The sequence below is a fragment of the Botrytis fragariae genome (genome assembly GCF_013461495.1).
Source record: "Botrytis fragariae strain BVB16 chromosome Unknown tig00000006, whole genome shotgun sequence".
NCBI classification, from domain to species: domain Eukaryota; kingdom Fungi; phylum Ascomycota; class Leotiomycetes; order Helotiales; family Sclerotiniaceae; genus Botrytis; species Botrytis fragariae.
Genome location: NW_023500988.1, coordinates 1,486,971 through 1,505,576, shown reverse-complemented (window position 1 = coordinate 1,505,576; position 18,606 = coordinate 1,486,971). Strand labels below are relative to the sequence as shown.

General features: G+C 42.2%; 8 protein-coding genes across 8 annotated transcripts; 4 read left to right on the top strand and 4 right to left on the bottom strand.

Annotated features, from left to right (window-relative positions):
• Positions 1–271: 271 nt before the first annotated feature.
• Bfra_001646 (putative deoxyribose-phosphate aldolase protein) lies at positions 272–1,057 on the top strand (the record flags this gene model as incomplete). Its single annotated transcript, XM_037332070.1, has 1 exon — positions 272–1,057. One exon carries the CDS (start codon positions 272–274, stop codon positions 1,055–1,057), a length of 786 nt encoding a protein of 261 aa, XP_037196224.1.
• Positions 1,058–1,166: 109 nt separating this feature from the next.
• On the bottom strand, positions 1,167–2,882 carry Bfra_001645 (putative regulatory protein; the record flags this gene model as incomplete). The annotated part of the gene is made up of 5 exons (XM_037332069.1): positions 1,167–1,739; positions 1,785–1,988; positions 2,045–2,319; positions 2,373–2,723; positions 2,822–2,882. 5 exons carry the CDS (start codon positions 2,880–2,882, stop codon positions 1,167–1,169), a joined length of 1,464 nt encoding a protein of 487 aa, XP_037196223.1.
• Positions 2,883–3,978: 1,096 nt separating this feature from the next.
• On the bottom strand, positions 3,979–4,931 carry Bfra_001644 (uncharacterized protein; the record flags this gene model as incomplete). Its single annotated transcript, XM_037332068.1, has 2 exons — positions 3,979–4,732; positions 4,858–4,931. The coding sequence occupies 2 exons, from the start codon at positions 4,929–4,931 to the stop codon at positions 3,979–3,981; spliced, it is 828 nt and encodes a 275-aa protein (XP_037196222.1).
• A 1,383-nt stretch (positions 4,932–6,314) lies between these two features.
• Bfra_001643 (putative trna-specific adenosine deaminase subunit tad2 protein) lies at positions 6,315–7,276 on the top strand (the record flags this gene model as incomplete). Its single annotated transcript, XM_037332067.1, has 3 exons — positions 6,315–6,455; positions 6,507–7,125; positions 7,185–7,276. 3 exons carry the CDS (start codon positions 6,315–6,317, stop codon positions 7,274–7,276), a joined length of 852 nt encoding a protein of 283 aa, XP_037196221.1.
• Positions 7,277–7,583: 307 nt separating this feature from the next.
• Positions 7,584–8,370, bottom strand: Bfra_001642 (putative nadh-ubiquinone oxidoreductase 21 kda protein; the record flags this gene model as incomplete). Its single annotated transcript, XM_037332066.1, has 4 exons — positions 7,584–7,870; positions 7,957–8,162; positions 8,229–8,260; positions 8,311–8,370. The coding sequence occupies 4 exons, from the start codon at positions 8,368–8,370 to the stop codon at positions 7,584–7,586; spliced, it is 585 nt and encodes a 194-aa protein (XP_037196220.1).
• A 276-nt stretch (positions 8,371–8,646) lies between these two features.
• Bfra_001641 (putative chromosome segregation in meiosis protein 3 protein) lies at positions 8,647–9,767 on the top strand (the record flags this gene model as incomplete). Its single annotated transcript, XM_037332065.1, has 3 exons — positions 8,647–8,915; positions 8,970–9,048; positions 9,102–9,767. The coding sequence occupies 3 exons, from the start codon at positions 8,647–8,649 to the stop codon at positions 9,765–9,767; spliced, it is 1,014 nt and encodes a 337-aa protein (XP_037196219.1).
• Positions 9,768–10,269: 502 nt separating this feature from the next.
• On the top strand, positions 10,270–14,294 carry Bfra_001640 (putative dshct domain-containing protein; the record flags this gene model as incomplete). Its single annotated transcript, XM_037332064.1, has 3 exons — positions 10,270–10,466; positions 10,593–13,548; positions 13,611–14,294. 3 exons carry the CDS (start codon positions 10,270–10,272, stop codon positions 14,292–14,294), a joined length of 3,837 nt encoding a protein of 1,278 aa, XP_037196218.1.
• A 1,121-nt stretch (positions 14,295–15,415) lies between these two features.
• Positions 15,416–16,540, bottom strand: Bfra_001639 (uncharacterized protein; the record flags this gene model as incomplete). The annotated part of the gene is made up of 2 exons (XM_037332063.1): positions 15,416–16,106; positions 16,194–16,540. 2 exons carry the CDS (start codon positions 16,538–16,540, stop codon positions 15,416–15,418), a joined length of 1,038 nt encoding a protein of 345 aa, XP_037196217.1.
• Between the last annotated feature and the right edge of the window lie 2,066 nt (positions 16,541–18,606).

The following is an 18,606-nucleotide window of genomic DNA, read 5'->3' as shown; positions in this document are numbered from 1 at the left end:
AAATGTGACTGTATGTCACTCTCATCAGACAGGCAAACTGTATTGAAACATTCTTCGATCTTCGGGGCCGAGAAATGTGCTTGAATTGTTTGTTGTGAATTGTGCCGTCTTGTTGAATTCTTGGTAAAGAGCCCCACCTCTTGGCTCAATCTAGCGTTACATCCCGATTTACTTTATATAAAGTACCCAGTGTTGTACATACTTGATTTTTGAATCCTTTCCCAGTAAATAATCTAAATACTCCAATATTTAATTCGCAAAGACCTCAAATATGGCATCCTCAATCAAATTTCCACCTACAGTATCAGTATCCCTCCCCATCCTTGCGAAAATGATTGACCATTCTCTCCTCCACCCCACCATGACCGATACCGAAATCGCCACTGGTCTTTCCATCGCCGCCAAATACAAAGTTGCAACTGCTTGCGTTAAACCATATTCTATTGAACAGGCTATCTCTGCTCTCAAAGGAACAGGCGTTGATGTATGTCCCGTGATTGGGTTTCCTGCTGGAAATAGCACTACAGAAGTCAAGGTGTTTGAGGCTACTAAAGCCGCGGAAGCTGGTGGAAAAGAGATTGATATGGTGATTAATATTGGCAAAGCGTTAGGGGGAGATTGGGATTATGTTCAAAAAGAAATTCAAGCTATCAATGAGGCTGTGGTGTCTAAGGGTTCGATCTTGAAAGTAATTTTTGAAAATGACTTTCTTACCGATGCGGAGATTGTGAAGTTATGTCACATATGTAGTGAGGTCGGGGTAGCGTTTGTGAAGACTAGTACGGGATATGGGTTTGTGAAACAGAGTAATGGGATGTACAATTATCAAGGTGCCACATTACCACATCTCGGCCTGATGAGAGAGAGTGTAAAGGAAGGAATACAGATCAAGGCTGCTGGTGGAGTTAGGACTCTGGATGATTTATTAAGAGTTAGAATACTTGGAGTCACGAGAGTTGGTGCTACTGCTACCGAGGCTATTCTTGAGGAGGCTATGAGAAGAGGAATTGGAGAAGAACTGGTCGAGGTCAATGTTCCTCCGCTTAGTTCAGTATGAAAGAAGTATTGAATCGAAAAGGTTGATACAGTATTATAGGATTGTTATTCTATGTTGATATTCTTTGTATTGATAATCTTACAACGTCGCCAATAATTATTCTATATTCTCAGATGAAGGAAGGTATTCGCTTCCGCATGTCAACCAATTTTCTCCAGTCAACTCTCTTACTCGCGCCATTACCTTCCGCTAAATCCATCTGCTTCCATACTGTTTCTATGATACCTCGCACTATTTCTAGATTTCTGATTCTCCTCTCACTCTGCATATCTTCCAAGACATCAAGGATTTGGATTCGTTGCTCGTCAGATATAACTTCACAGGCCGCTATGAATAACGGCCATGGACTTGTACAAATACCGTTCCTACTCAGAATCTCCAAAGCTTTATTAACTAGATCTTGTAGTATATCGGAGTCGGAAGGTATTGATAGTATTGAGTGAAGATATATGAGGGCACCCAGCCGGTAAAGTTCAGCCGTATTTTCTATTTTCATCTGATCAATCTTACCAGTGGTGTCATCTTCCATGATTGCGGAGATTTGATGAGCATTCTCGAGTTGATTTACTAGTCCTCGGGCAAAATCTTGATATTCTCCTTGCCTTTCTGTTATTCCAGAGAGTTCGTTAATACAGGATATGCATTCGAGGACCTCTAGCGAACATCCTAGCGATCCAATGATCTGCCAATGTCAGCTTCTTTCTTTCAATGCCTGTGCATAACCTACAATTTTGTTCTCGGGGTTTGCACTCGGAGCTCCCAAGAATGTACTACTTAGATATTGTCTCTGCCGCCTCCCATGACTAAAATCTGCTAGGACATCATGGTATAAAAGCCAAGTATTCAAGAAATGATCTTTCGTCATTCTCAAGCCAATATCCCTTGCTGCCTTTAAATGCGTAGGCCAGCTTCCATCGGCCCCATCAAAAACCTATCTGGAAGTTAAGAGATGTAAGCTTTTAGTAATTGGAGCTTAGATATACTTACATCGCCTACACAAAGCATCATACAAGTAGCAAATTGCCCTCGAAGTCCACCATCTCCTCTCTGAATAGACTGTGATAAAAGTCGTATAGCAGAAACCTTGTATTGTACTGCAGCTTCAGTCCCCCATAAGTGATATGCTGATACTGCAAGGATAGCATATCGAAGACTCAGACATGAAAGGTATCGATCTGCAAGTGCATTCGGGAGTAGGTAATTCCGAAAACCATTTAAGCTATCATCAATAGTAGTAATCATGCGAGACAAAACCTCTGTGTCTATAGGAGCTTGTCAATATATTTCCACTGTGTGGAGAACCCCCTTGTCTTACAGTAAGATAATAATGTCGCATCCCGTGACCCAAGAGTGGTTTCATATCCAAACTTCAGGCTTCTCTGAGGACTTGTCATGTATCGATGTGTTGAATAGCATTCCTGCTGATAGCCAGATGCAATCTTCACGTCGACAAAAGTCGAATTCAGAAACTGATATTTTTCACGTGCCGGGAAAGCTAGAAAAGCTTGTTCAGGTAGATGAGCTTCATTCTCCCAAGAATGAACTGGCCTCCGTCCATCGCCCGATTCTGGCCAGTGAAGTTTTACACCATAACCTTCACATAACCGACCAGTTCTTTTGCAATTATTGCAATGAGGAATACCTTTGTCGCATCCAATTTTCCTGCCTTCATGAACTGTTAGATCGTGAACATCCATGTGGGGGTTACGTTGGATGGCGGGGCAAGTACGGGGATTGAGAAAATGGTTGTAGATGTGGGCTTACTTTTACACGTCCAGCAGCCTTTGCTCGACTTCTTTTCTTTGGATCTTTTGGCAAGAGACATGTCTTGGAATTTAAAACTTTGCACGATCTCGATTTGGATTTACGAAGCGTCGATGTTCCAGGGTATGAGTCACGACTTATGCTATGGTCACGTGAGCACTTGTTGGAACGGTGTGAATATCACGAGTAAATGATGGAGTCATGGATGCATATAAGGGTGATTCAAGATCTGGCAAGAGTACATCAATACAGTTTTGACGGTGTGGCAGGGAATGAAAGGTGCATAGCCGCCATTGACAAGAATAAAATTAGGTTCTTTGTTCACAGGCAGTCAAACCAAACTACCAATAATATTTCACACCTTCTGGGAAGATACTGATCTCCGCACTAACTATGTTATCATAAAGAGGACTGTAACCTAGAATATAACATCTAATGCAGCTTTTATAATATAAACAGGCGACAATTTGAGCGCTCACATGTACTGATTTACAATTTTGGGGAGAAAGTGAAATTGCATATTGTGACCTCGTGGTTGAGTTGAGAGAATCAGTCTTGTTTTCTAGCGTTGTATACTCTGAGTTTTGATTAGGGTTCTGAAATTATATATATATGCAGCATCGAAGCTGTCTGTTCGAGGTTGTTGGTGCAACAGGAGAGGGAGAAAATAACGTGAAAAACTACAATTTTGTACATTTCCAGAGATTCTTGATGATCCGGAAGGAAAATATGATTCAGAAATCTTTACTTTGGTTTTGCGATTATTCAAGAGAAGCTTAAGCACACTATCAAGCTAGTTGAGACTGAGGGCTACTTCAGAAACATGACACATGGATAGATTTGATGGGGCTATGTTTGGAGTTCTAATTCTAGATTCCACGGCATAAAAGCAGTATGATAAATTACAGAAAAAAACCTAGAATTGGAAACTCATAAATGCTCATGTATTATATATCAAATGAACTATTGATACGTGTACAATAGATCCGCTGAACTAGAAAAGTGCACCACCAAAGATGGTAGCGATAGAATGACCGATCCAGGAATCTTCATGACCCGTCCGGCAAGTGTATCCAGATAACTTCCCACAGAAACGCCTAAAATCTTGTTGGTATCCAAGCCACCAAAGTGACCTTTTGCTAATCGGAATTCTCAGCTCAGCGTAGGATTCCGTGGAGCAACCCATGCAGGGTATTATGTACAACCTCGTTGGCCTGGTGTACAGCTTTATTGGCATCATGTACGGCTTGATTTGCTTCGTGTACGGCTTGATTGGCATCGTGTACAGCGCCGTCATTATCGCGGACAACGAAACGCTTCATAGTGTCGGTGGTACTACTGTCAGTACCTGATTTAGGAGTGTTCAGAAAAATCAAGGACGCTATGTCAGCGTGTGGCGGTTGATCGCTGATATCATCACGCCTTTCAACGCCGCCAATGATACCTCCTGCAGCGTCGTCCGTATCACCGCCTCCTGTAGCTTCGTTGGCAATATCAGCTGCACCGTCGAGAACACCATTTCCTTCATTCTTGTGGCCATGATGACGCCTCAAGACATTGCGGGCAGTAAGACCTCCCGCATCATCGCCGACAACACCACGCCTTGTAGTACGGTCAATGAAACCACCAGGTGTAGCATCGTCGGCAATGTTAAGTGCATCGTCGATAATCTCGCCTTCTTGACTCTTGTGGCCACGATGAAGCCCCTCAACATCGCGGGCACTAAGACCTCCTGTAATATCTTCTAAATTGAGACTTCCTACAGCATCCTCGACAGCGTTACTTTCTGAAGCATTTTTCGTATTGTCATTTCCTACAGCGTTGTTGGCAGTGGTACTTCCTGCAGTATTTTTTGTACTATCATCAGTTGTGGAGCCACCGATGAGTCCTCTAGTTCTGAGTATGGCTGAACTGAAAATCGAATGTTAGCTTTCAAGATAAGAGGATAGAGTATAAATTTCATGGAACAATGAAATCAGAGGTGTGACGGGTGCAATGATATAAGACTGAGTGTTTCTTAAAGGGACTGAACTCACGAGTCAATGGGAGAGGCAAAAGTGGTAGCCCATAAGAAGGAAGCAACGACAAGAGCCGGCTTGGTGAGATGCATTTTCGGCTTGGTGATGAGCTTGTATCTGGTCTCTTAGAAAGTTGATTAAGTGAGAATTGTGGTTAATGCAAGAAGTCGCTGGATGCCCCTTTCATATGGTATGCGGATGACTTTCACTTGAAGATGGAGATGTTGCTAATGATCAAACGGAAACAGGATGCGTCATGTCTCCTCTTATATATACCGATATATGTTTTACGATGGCTCAGAACACTTGTTGACATGAACCTTTCAAGGAAGAGAAGATGTCCGAATACGAGACAATTGACTTCGAAAGCACTACAACGACTTTCGAGCCATTTGAGACGAGAAAGATAAGGGATCAAAGCTCCTAGACTAATGGTGAAAGGTCTCAGACTACTTCCAATGCAAGAATGGAGAGACTCTCAGGTTCGAATCAAGCTGACATGGAATCCAGCGTAAAGACTGGACTGGACCATTGATAGCGCTGCTTCCAAACATAAAGCGCATTAATAGCATATTCCCTGTTGATCACAGGAACGAGACTCAATTAGAATTCATAAAAGGAGAACCATAAATAGGGGTAGTCTCGCAAGTGAATTGTTGTAGGAAGAGATGGTCGAAGACTTTCTCGGTAAGAAATGCCCATTACCAGGCGGCCGGAGACGAACAATCAACCAAAACTCTAAATAGCCAGATGAAAATCTTGAAACAATAGGTTTCTTTGGTTAAACATAGAATATCAATACATAAACCTATATATTTAGCAATTAGTGATTCCTAATTGCTTCCATCGAAACTCTGTCCCTTGTTTTAGAAACCGAATTTAACTTAAATCGTTATCGAAGTATTAGTGAGGGTTATTGAAAGTTTGAATCATTTCGAATTGAATTAAGTTAGGTCTTAAATAAAGTTGACTACCGAATTGATCTTTCGCTGATCAAGATTATCAAACTTTGACTTTCGATAATTAATAGTTTAATAAATATTAATAGGCTCGAAGTCTTCAAAGTACCTATCAGATTTAAATTATGATATTCCTCTACCAACGTCTAGGTAGTTTTAGGGTTTGATCAGTTGTTCGTTGCCGGCCTCGATCTCGGTATTTTGAATAATTATGCTTCTCCTTGTGATCACAACTCTTTCATCGTCTTCGATTAAGTGTATAGTGACATCTTTCGGGAGATTACAAAGGACCAATAGTGATGTCAACATTTTATGATACAATTCATGATACATTTCTTTTGACAGCTTGAGATAGTAAGCGAAAGCATTTGGAGCAAGTCTTTGTGACAAACCTTAACCTTAATCATGTGACTTGAAATTTCAGTCGTACGCTCGTCACGAGATTCTCTTCCTCATCACTGAGAAGTTTTCCTCTGCCCACTTAAAGTCAAGAGAGCAACTGCTCAATCTAAAACTATGGAGTCTTCACTGATAAATTTGGATCTAATCTCTGACACGAAAGTATCATCGCAAATAAATCTTCCTCCCGATGCAAAATCTATGACTCAAGATGAGATAGATACACATATATTTTTCATGCGTGAAGCTCTTGCTATGGTATTTCATCTAGTTATCTATTCGCTTGGCATCAACGTTGACGTATTTTAGGCAAATCTCGCCCTGAACACCAATGAGACCCCCGTAGGTTGTGTACTCGTTGATCCAATCCTCAAGAAGATCGTAGCTAGAGGAATGAATGCCACCAACAGGAGTTATAATGGGACAAGACATGCAGAATTTATTGCTGTTGATGAATTGCTGTCTTCGGGTCCCAAGGTTGAACGTAGCGACGCGGATGAAAGTAAGAGTGCGAAAAGAAAGAGAGGAGAGAATGGAAGTGAGGGCAACGACGAAAAAGACGATGAGAGCGAAAGTTTAAAGCGTGGGTATGGGCCGGAAGATGTGAAGTATTTGGATCTATACGTCACGATAGAACCATGCATAATGTGTGCATCATTATTGCAACAATTTGGAATACGAAAAGTATGGTATGGGGCGGTCAATGATAAATTTGGAGGGAATGGTGGAGTTTTGAATATTCATGTTAGGAACGGAAAATTTAATAGCAATGACGCCGGCGAAGATGAAGCAAAAGATGGCAGGAATCAGACAGTCGAAGAAGAAAGAACAGAGAAACATGAGGGCGATTATGAAGTTAGTGGTGGGTGGTTGCGAGAAGAAGCTATTGTTATTTTAAGGAGATTTTATGTCCAAGAGAATGGAAGGGGTAAGTATTCTGATTCTCTTTCCATTATTTTGAAGGCCTCACAAAGCTAATTGCTACAGCGCCCGAACCCAGAAACAAGAAAGAGAGAATATTGAAATTAGAGGTGGAACCAATAATAGATTCGAGAGTAAAGGGTGATGAAACGGGCTAAATTTGAGATATTTTGGTCTACTGAGTGGCCTCCAAAAGATTGAAGATAGGTGGCGTATGGTTTGGATGCAATAGACGGTCGAGATATACCCCGGGTAGTATATTAGGGAAAGACATGATGCATATTACGCGAGAATTGGATGTCTAGACGTCATGTAAAACACTCACAATCTCACAACTCGGGCTCGCAACCGAAAAGTTAAGCGCATCATTCCAGTTCCCCTATTTACAATCGTCCTTTTCGAGTTGTTCGATTTCACCCCCAAAAGATGTTTTCCCTAAGCGCCGCTTCATCACAATTCGCACTTCTAGTTTGACAATTTCTTTCCCGAACTCTCAGCCTCCAACTCTCTCTCGGCTTGCTGGTAATACTTGGCTGTATCAACTCCATGCTGGTTGTGGTTTACCATGTTAAACCAAGGCATAACATGCATCCAAACTCCTGCATATCTTGAATTCCTCGATGCTACTCCCTGAATATATGGTGTAGTTGAGCTTTCTCCATATAAAGACTCTCCCTTCTTAACTTTGCTCACCATTTCTCTCATGTCCATTTCTTGCTCACGCTTGTTTTCAGTGAAACCGTAGAATCGTACTGTTATTATGAGTTAGCACATTTGAACGAGTTCAGATGAAGGCGGGAAAATGAAGCGGGGAAAGCAGATTGATCTAAATACATACGTATAGAGCGTTGGTAAAACATAAAGAAACCAGCTCCAACACCAATAACTCCCGATAATCGCATGATAGGAGCAAATCCTCCTTTTCCAACGAGTGAAGGTGAAATTCGTTCCCACAACAACATCAAACCCGGTCCTGCAGTAGCCGTCGCTGCTCCGACCGCATAGTCCGATGGCCTTGCATAGCCAAGTACTCTTTTAATATGTCTGTATTATACGTATTAGTGTTTCGCCCCTCTTCGCGATCTCACTGGCGGGGTTTATGGAACGTACGGGTCACTGTCGATGAGCTTGGGAGCAGTTAGCTGGTGTGTTTCTTGCGTAAAACTTCGGCAGCAAAGTGACGAGAACTTACAGGATACTCGGTGTTGATTTTCTTTGAAGGCACAAATGGCCTTTGTTCGGTATTCGACATTTTGAAATATGCCAATTGCTTACAATTGGGATTCAGCGCACTGGTGAGGTCAATTCTTGATGGAGGTTCGATATCGAAACGCTAAATTGTGCATGGGCCACGTCAAGATATTTCTGCCTGACTTATATTGATTTGTGCCTCACAATCCGTCGCGTCTTCCCTTATCGTGGACGCGTCTGATAGAACGAATTTTGGTTCTCCATGTGAATTTAGGTTATATTCAAATTTTAAGGAAACGAAAGCTTACTGGATTTTGATCATTGATCTACTTATACAATGGAATCTCCACCACCAAGGCCTCTTCCCACCGAAACGCCCAATGCCGGTGGGAATGAATTCGATGATCTAGATGACCTTTTCGATTACGATGCTGGAGATGCAAATGATCCTTTCAGCGATAATTACGTGGTTCCTGGAAGTAAAGAAAAAGAAGCAACCAAGACCTCAGAGAGCAATACCAAAAGTGGTGCAGGACTTGGTATTGATGAAGAAATCCAGATTACCAAAAAGCCTAGAGTCCCTCGAGTGAAACTTGATGAGCACAAGTATGTCCAATTTGTCTGACGAATTGACTTGAAGATGCTAACATAGATTTCAAGACTTTTGTCATCTGCAGGAATACCAAAATTACGGAAAAAAGCGGCAGATCATCTGAAGTTTAAGGGTAAAGGCCATGAGGTATGTGTTGTAACAATTTTGTGAATATCAGCTTTATACTCACAGAAATACAGTATTCAGATGCAGCTCGTCTCCTTGCATTCTACCAACTTTGGCTCGATGATCTATTCCCAAAAGCCAAATTTGCTGACGCATTAGCTATGGTCGAAAAGCTAGGTCACAAAAAGATGATACAATCTGCGAGAATGGACTGGATTAATGAGGGGAAAGCTAAGTCATCGGTTCACGAAGATTCACTATTTGATGAACCGGAACTTCCTCCACGCGATGAAAATGAACGAGAGAAAACAGTCGCGAGGATAGCACCGATATTCGAAAATGCAGCGAGTGAAAGACTTAAAACACCAGTTCCAAATCAAGATCCGGACTTCGATGATATGTATGATGCTACTCCGAAGAATGCGCGACAAAACCCAGCTATACAGCCGACTTCAGTTTTTGGTGGTGGTAACAATAGTATATTTGGTCCCCCGAAAGTTACCACAGCTGGGGATGATGGGCCGCCAGACGATGATCTGGAGGCATTACTTGCAGAAGCAGAACAGGAAGGGGGCGACGACGAAATGTTGGATGATGATCTTGAAGCATTGTTTGCCGCAGATAACGACAATGCACCTCCTATTCGACCTGCAAAACAAGATACAGGAAAATCTACACAAGCGGAAGATGATGATTTGGATGCTATGGAAGCTATGATGGATATGGACGGGGGATGGTAAACAGGTTGCGGCTGGCGTTAGGGTATACAATGGTAGCATTATGAGGCGTTGGGGTGAACTATTTTGTATGAAACTTGTTAATTCGGGATCGTATTCCAATGAGATGATGCTCTCCACAGTCCAAGTAGCCTACTAAATCACACGATTGTATGATATCAATTGAAGTGATTGACAAAGGTGGGTCTGATGTGGTGAGCAATTGGCTATGTCATTGAGCCGATTAGATCGAATTGAATAGAATGTCAAACATGGACGAAGATTGTAAAACACATCTTCCTCAAACTCAAAAAGGAATTGTTCGAAATGCTCTAGATTCCCAAATTATAATAAATTGGTAACACTATCATTCAACCTTTTTCGCTGGTGAAGTGCAGAGCCCAAAAGCCCAAGAACCCCACCCCCACCATAATTTTGTAAAGCACGTACCTGAGAAGCTGCAGCTCCGACAGCTACCTACTTTACACAGCACTTCCAAAATTTGTGGAAGATCTGTCAGTTAACCATGGCAGAAGGTCTAGTCGCAGCTTTAGATCATCTTGATCTCGAAACGCAGGATGACTGGATTGACAGTATACTCGATGAGCAACGTCCACCAAAACGCATCAAGCAAAATCGCGACGAGCTTAAACAGGAGCTTGAACAGAAGTACCTAACGCCATCAACCACATTTTCTACAGAATGGTTGAATAAGCTTCAACAGTAAGTCTTATTCTTCCTTCATTATCTTCATACTGGAGTCCCGGTACATTTGTGTGTTTGACAAGACGCGCGAAATAAAAAGTATGGGTAGCTTCTTGGGCATTACTAACATCTATTTTCATCCAGACGCTGGGATTCACCAGCAAATTATACAGACCTTTTTCAGCTCGCTCCGACTCAAACACGCACAATCACGCGGTTCACAAGGGAAGGTTTAGAAGGGCGGGTCACAGGTTATAAGGAAGTTACAGTACCAGCAAATAGTGCAACTGCTAAGAACTCTACATCTTTTTTGAGAAAACCAGCAAATAAGGCAGATTTTGTCAGAGGTGCAGCAGGTTTCTTTCCATTCGCACCTGGAGGACTAGATGCTGTAGTGGCTGCTGCTGCTTTGGATGAGCAGGTCGGTAAAATCGATGATGCAGTACCTGGAAAAAAGAATCTGGAAAGAATCATAAACTTTGGTGGCGAGGATGGGCTATTAAGCGTACCACCAGGATTTGCCAGGGGGCTAAAGTTTGAGAAGAAGGGAGGAGTTGATGAGAAAGAGGCTGAAGACGTGAAGAATGTCCTAGAGGAAGAACCCGCCGAGGAAGTGTCTGCAAATGGAGCAGATGGTGCCATGAAGGATGAAGCTTCTTCGGAAAGCTCAGACGAAGAAGAAGATGATATTGATTCAATGTTGCCAGTCGAGTATCCGGCACTGGAGCCCCACGGTGCACTGGCAGCCTCAAGCGCGAAGAGAAGCGGAAAAGAATGGGCACATATGGTTGATATCAAGAGAGACATTCCAAATTTCAGAGAATTGGTTCCTGACATGGCAAGAGATTGGCCATTCGAGCTGGATACGTTTCAAAAGGAAGCAGTTTATCATTTGGAAAGCGGAGATTCAGTTTTTGTTGCTGCTCATACATCGGCAGGTAAAACAGTAGTAGCAGAATATGCTATTGCTCTTGCCGCCAAGCATATGACCAAGGCAATTTATACATCTCCAATCAAAGCATTGAGTAATCAGAAATTCCGAGATTTCCGACAAGTTTTCGACGAAGTTGGTATTCTTACGGGAGATGTGCAGATCAACCCTGAGGCGAGTTGTCTTATCATGACCACAGAGATTTTAAGAAGTATGCTTTACAGGGGTGCTGATTTGATCAGAGATGTTGAATTTGTCATTTTCGATGAAGTGCATTACGTTAATGATTTAGAGAGAGGGGTGGTCTGGGAAGAAGTTATCATTATGTTACCAGAACATGTAACATTAATTTTGCTGTCCGCAACTGTCCCAAACACCTACGAATTTGCATCCTGGGTTGGAAGAACTAAAAAGAAAGATATCTATGTCATCTCAACTCCGAAGAGACCGGTTCCACTAGAACATTATCTTTGGGCAGACAAAGGCATTCACAAGATCGTGGATGCAGAAAAGAAGTTCATCGAGAAGGGTTGGAAGTCCGCAAACGATGTACTATCGGGAAGAGATAAAGTAAAAGCTCTTCCTCCACCAGAATCCTCAAATGCTCGTGGGGGAGGGAGTCAAAGAGGTAGAGGTCAAGGTCAGAATGGCCGTGGTGGTGCACAACGTGGAGGAGGTCAACAACGTGGAGGAGCACAACAGAGAGGCGGTCGTGGTGGTAGTGGACCACCCCGTGCTAGTCATAACCCAGGGCATATGGGACGTGGTGGTAGACCTGGAGGTCGAACAACAGCTGCCCAAGACAAGACATTATGGGTTCACCTAGTTCAATTTCTCAAAAAAGAAAACTTACTCCCAGCATGTATTTTCGTCTTCTCCAAAAAGAGATGCGAAGAAAATGCAGATGCATTGAGTAATCAAGACTTCTGTACAGCGACTGAAAAGAGTGCAATACACATGACAATTGAGAAATCCATTGCTCGACTCAAACCAGAAGACCGGCAATTACCACAAATCATTCGGTTACGAGATTTACTTGGACGAGGTATTGCTGTTCACCATGGTGGTCTTCTACCTATTGTGAAGGAAATTGTTGAGATGTTATTCGCACAAACTTTGGTTAAAGTGCTTTTCGCCACAGAAACATTTGCCATGGGATTGAATTTGCCAACCCGAACAGTTGTCTTTTCTGGATATCGCAAGCACGATGGACAATCCTTCCGTGATTTGTTGCCTGGAGAATATACTCAAATGGCTGGTAGAGCAGGTCGTCGTGGATTAGATCCTGTGGGCTCGGTTATAATCGTTGCACCGGGAGGTGGTGAAGCTCCACCCGTTACTGAACTTCGACAAATGATACTCGGAGAACCGTCAAAACTTCGTTCTCAATTCAGATTGACCTACAACATGATACTTAATCTCCTGCGAGTTGAGGCTTTGAAAATCGAGGAGATGATCAAAAGAAGTTTTAGTGAACATGCTACCCAACAACTTCTACCAGAGCATGAAAAGGCGGTCAAATTATCCGAAGCAGACCTGGCTAAGATCACCAGAGAACCTTGCGATGTTTGTGAACAAGATTTAGATACTTGTCATGAAGCAACTCAGACTTATAAGCAACTCACTCGCGATGTTCATATTGGATCACTATCAACTGCTATTGGTCGTCGAATGTTTGTTAAGGGTCGATTGGTAGTTTACCACAAGGATGGTGTTCGCACACCTGGTATTCTTGTTCGTGACGGTGCTACAGATGTGAATGGCCTATCTGTCCATATTCTCGAAATCAGAACAAGACGAGATCAATGGGATACAACTGATTTGTTGCCATTTGTACCCAAGTTTCGAGGAATATTTACCAAACTTCCCAATCTCAAGAAGCACATTTCCACCAAGACTTGTTACGTTCCTGTTAATGATCTGGAGTGCGTCACGAATACGATTGTGAAGGGGGTAGTTCCTGACATATACAAAGGTGGGGAACTTTATGAGAGCGCCAAACAGATTCTTTTCAATCTGTGTTCATCGTGGGAAAGTGATGTATGGGATGAATTGGACTGGGCTAAGATCAAGGTTCTCCAGTTGAGGGAAAATCTTGTAAAGCGTTCGGAACAAGCTACCATCACCCAGGAAGCTAATTGCTTGAAATGTCCTTCATTTTTGAAACATGTAGGTGCCCCTTCAAATCCTTGGTTGTATCATACAACATGTACTGACAAACTTGCCCTCAGTTCGCAATGTGTCATGATCAATGGCTGATCCAAGCCAATATCATTCAACTTCGCCAACTTATGTCTGACAACAATCTTCAACTATTGCCTGACTACGAACAACGAATCCAAGTCCTCAAAGATCTAGACTTTATCGATGACGCCTCTCGCGTTCAACTTAAGGGAAAGGTCGCTTGCGAGATACACTCCGCAGATGAATTAATCCTGACAGAACTGATTCTCGACAACGTATTATCAGCATATACGCCAGAAGAAATCGTCTCTCTTCTTAGCGCCTTCATTTTCCAAGAAAAAACTACCGTCGTCCCAACTCTTCCCAGTTCCTTAGAATCCGGCAAAATCAAAATCCTTGAACTCTCAAAAAAGATAACAGATATGCAAATATTACATCAAGTTATTCAACCAACATCTGAATCCAATGATTTTGAAGCTCATCCTGAACGTTTTGGACTCATGGAAGTCGTATATGAATGGGCACGCGGAATGAGTTTCAAAAATATTACAATGCTGACAGATGTACTTGAAGGTACTATAGTGAGAGTCATCACGAGATTGGATGAAACCTGTAGAGAGGTCAGAAATGCGGCTAGAATCATTGGTGATCCTGAGTTGTTTCAAAAAATGCAAACCTGTCAAGAGATCATCAAGAGGGATATTACTGCCGTGGCTAGTTTGTACATGTAGATGGGTGGTTTTTATGATTATGGATGGGTTAGACGATCCGAAAGGGAAAATACCAGAGCATTGCCTGTATATTACTATATCTATGGAGTTATGAAGTAATGAGGAAATGAAGAAATACATTTTGATTAATTTGATCATTCCAGATGCATGCATGACCTGCAATTGGTGTCTAGACCTGGGTGATCTAGAGTAGGAGACCAAAGAGAAATTTCCGGGGTGAATCCTACGCATTGGAAAAGATTTGTTGCATATCTCATTATTCAATATTCTAATGAGGGCTTGGGGAGAGGGTTGGATTGGTGGAATGGAGAAATTTAATTCAAATTTTCTGTGGTGTTTATGTTTGTTATATTTCATCGGATGTATATCAATTGTCATTACATAGTGGTATAGTGGTTCAGCTCCGATGATCTCTCGGAACATACATACGTACTGCAGGACGATACGATTGATACCCATTGGCTTATTGTGCCGAAGGCTCAAACCAAACACTAATGTGATGACCTTCATCACTTTTACGTATCGCGCAGGCGGTTGGTGATAAGATGGGAACTCTCTTGGAAGTAACACGTAATCTGTTTTCGGGTCGCAGAGGAATCTTTTATTATGTTTTCTCTATGCCTTGAAGACATTTTCAATCCCGATATACGCTACTATTCGTAACACTCATCTCATGTATGACAGCGTTTAAGTTCAAGTCTGATGTATATATTAAATTGGTATTTTCTTAGTCCAAAGCACTAAGTACATCTAATCGAAGATTTCGTTAATGAATTCATATATTCATTCCACCCTCATATTCGTCTTCATATGATCTGATGAATATGAGAATAACCATGACTCCGAATGAACGGAAAGCATGATATAACAATTCCAACGCATGCCAGTGCTTTCTTTCCCTCATAACCTTTCCATTTTCTAATGCATTCCCCGTACCAAGCCTTTCCAATTCTTATCCCCAAACTCCATGCTTGCGTTTGCAAAGAAATTTAATTCCGTGTGATCCCCTATAATTCATGCATGCCATGCTGGTATTCTATCCAGTACCTATTCATCGCTTTTCCAGTCCAATTCTCCCCCTCCCAAAACCCGGTGCGTAATCATAAATACTCTCTCGATTATTATTCATGCCCTAATAATCCCCAATTATCCATCGCTTTGCCTTCCATAACTAAATCATTAACTCCCTCGATCTTTCCTCCCACCCCTTCTAAGTCTAATACCTCAACCCGCTTCATCCACGTTTCGGGCCATATCAAATAAACCCCATGAATATCTCTCATGTGAGCTTGCCACTCTTCATCAAACAGCGTTTCACGGTTATAGCAAGGGACTTGTTCACCACTAGCTTGCGATAACGATTTGCAATAGTCGAGGATGGCGAAACCTTCCGAGGGAGTGATGACGGTCCATTCGAATTTTGTACGGAGAGCATGAGAGCGAAGAGAGGAGAAGGGATCGGAAAGGGCGTGTGTTGAGCCTTGGGCTAGAGAGCGATAATTGGAGAGGGCTGAGGTACTGTTTGGACTTGGGACGGTAGAGTAGGATAGTCCGCTGGTACTGGAAGGGGATCGATGAGAGGAGTATGAATCGTAGCTCGCGGTGGACGTTGTCAAGGGTCGTTGAGCTATACTTGTATAGGGTGAGGATGAGGGAGTAAGAGATGCCGAGGAGTAAGATGAATAGGAAGGCGTATGTGATGAGTATGTGAGTTGGGGATGTTCATCCTCCAGCGGTGTGATATTGCCATGTGATGAGTAATGTGACGTGGATCCTGATCTTTCATGTGAAGATTTGTGAGTTGGTACTTCTCTATACGATTGGTTAGCAAATGATGTAAAATTTCCATGTGAACAAATTATCAGGGGGTGAAAAATCCCCCCAAATAGAGAATCTTACAATCTTCCTCTTCCACTAGCTGCCTCCGCTATCGTCAAATTAAGTCCTTCATTTTTGATATGAACAGAAACGTGTTTCCTCAATTTTGCAGCTGTGTCTGTTTCTTTCATACAAAATCCACAAACACTTTCACATTTCGCTATCCTCAACACACCCGTCGTATTCCAAGGGGGATGTGTATGACCTCTACTACACGTAGTTGGTGGAAGGGAGCTTTCCCTATCCATTCTTCTGGGCAACGAACTCTCTCGTTCTGTTCTCCTCGACTGATGACTAACTGAAGGTTTTATATCGTGTCCTTGACTGTGACTATGGCGAAAGATTCGAGTGTGGATCGTGGTCACCATTTAGACGCTTTGATAGGAAGATGTGAATATAATTCGGACTTTGGATCGTAAAATTGTTATGGACTTCTTTTCCCCAAAATGCTAGTAGGCCGTTGGAATCGATGTAGTGATCTGACGATGATGATGATGAATATGTTGATGAAGAAAAAGCAAAGAAAATTCCAAGAATGCTTGGGTGAGAAATGCCAAATTTTCCGAGATCGATATATTATGGGAATTCGATTCTTGAATATTGCTTGAACAATGTAAATTCCAAGCGAGCGATGAATGAAGTTGAAGTTTAATTTGCTTAATGTGGTTGAACTCCCGAGACTCGTTTCATGTAAAAGCTGCCAACGTAGATTTGAATGAAACACCGACAGGAAAAGCATCCATTCTTATAAAAATGTGAAGCCTTCAAATTCAAAGTAAATAAATAATGATAGAACGGAAGTAATAAGCTTAAGAAGATCTTCAAGAAAGGATGATCGATCGGTGGGGATAAGCAGATTATTATTGTATTGCAGCTGGTATTATTGTCATTATTCTCATTATTATTTATTTTATCTTCCTAAATGAAATACTTCAATCAAAAGGGTACAAATGTCACTTCATGGCCATGGGACGCCAGGGACGGTATGGTAAATTTACTTAGCTTAGTAGGCATTAGGTTGCGGTTGCGGTGACGGTTTGTGCACGTACGATGCGGCGATAGTATTAGGCAGTCTCGAAATCGAAATCAACATTACTCTATTGGGAAATAATCGCGAACTTGGAATTGGGTGTGAACCGGTTTCAGAAGTTGCGATTGGTTGAAAGGGGCTCGAGATGGGGTAACAAATGTAAGACTAATGAGCATTTCTGGTGTGAGCGAAGCGAGGAAGCTTGGATGGAAGGGCAATTAGACCGAGCCGCACACGTGGGATGGCATGGCAGCGTGGGATTCCAAGCGATGCGTACCTAGGTATAGTTGGTACCAGTCAGTGCCCTGTGAGTGAATTTGAAGCGGATATGCGTGGGTAAAAGTGCCAGAGACTAAGATCGAGATGCGAGACCGAAATGTTAAAATAGTGGATTTAATGGATGAATGGATGCGATGCTTGCGAGTCTAATCGGCATTAGTTTTGGGTGTGGGGACCTATACTGTCGGAATATGGAAAGTTTGCGAGAAAAAGGAAGAACATTAGAAGACTGGTAGGCTAAAGGTATTAGTGGTTCATGGTTCATCCGATTTTGTGGTTAATGTATATCTGATATTTTGATACCTAGGTGACACGCAGTGTATTTTGATATTGTAACAATTAGAAGTATTCATACTATACAGGTCGTGGACAATCAAGTAGGCGTGTCGTCACAGCACGAGACTTCTTACCACATGCATACGGTATCTATTCATTCGTATTCAAGATCGGATGGGTCTGGGAAAGTCTTTTTTGCGGTGCTTAATAACGTTCTACGGAGTAGCAACAAACTCCTCCCCGCGAGAACAAACAGGGGATATCTTCCTCTTTCCGGGGGAGATATTCAGTCAATATAACCTTCACATGAGATAAGTTATGACGAAACAAATCAAACGAGACAAGGGGGCAACGAGGGATAACGAGCATGATAATGGAAGTTATCACGGGATAAGTTAAAATACATTAAATTAACTTCAATAAGGTTTACACATGCAAGCATGGATTGCTACAAGTAAGAGTATATGAGCTACATACGGAGCTACCTCCTAGGTATCCAGCAGGGTGACCATGTGAGATGGGAGATGATCGCCGGGAAGGAAGATGAGATGAGAAGGCTGCCACGAATCCATGATTCACTCAAAAGAGTAGAAAGTTACGAAACTAATGTCTATGATCGATCAATAGTTTATTAACCAAGGTTTATCCATGGGAATATCCGAAAGAGTCCAGAGTACAAACAACTAATAATCAGCAATTCGCGTACTGAGAAGTTTTATCGACCTTTTGAAACATCGTCGAAGAGAGATACCGAACATAGAGTAAGACAAAAGCTTTCGCCGATTAACCCTTTTCTAGAATAACGGTTAGAAGGCCGAGGCCACACCCGGGGTCCAAAGGTAATATGGA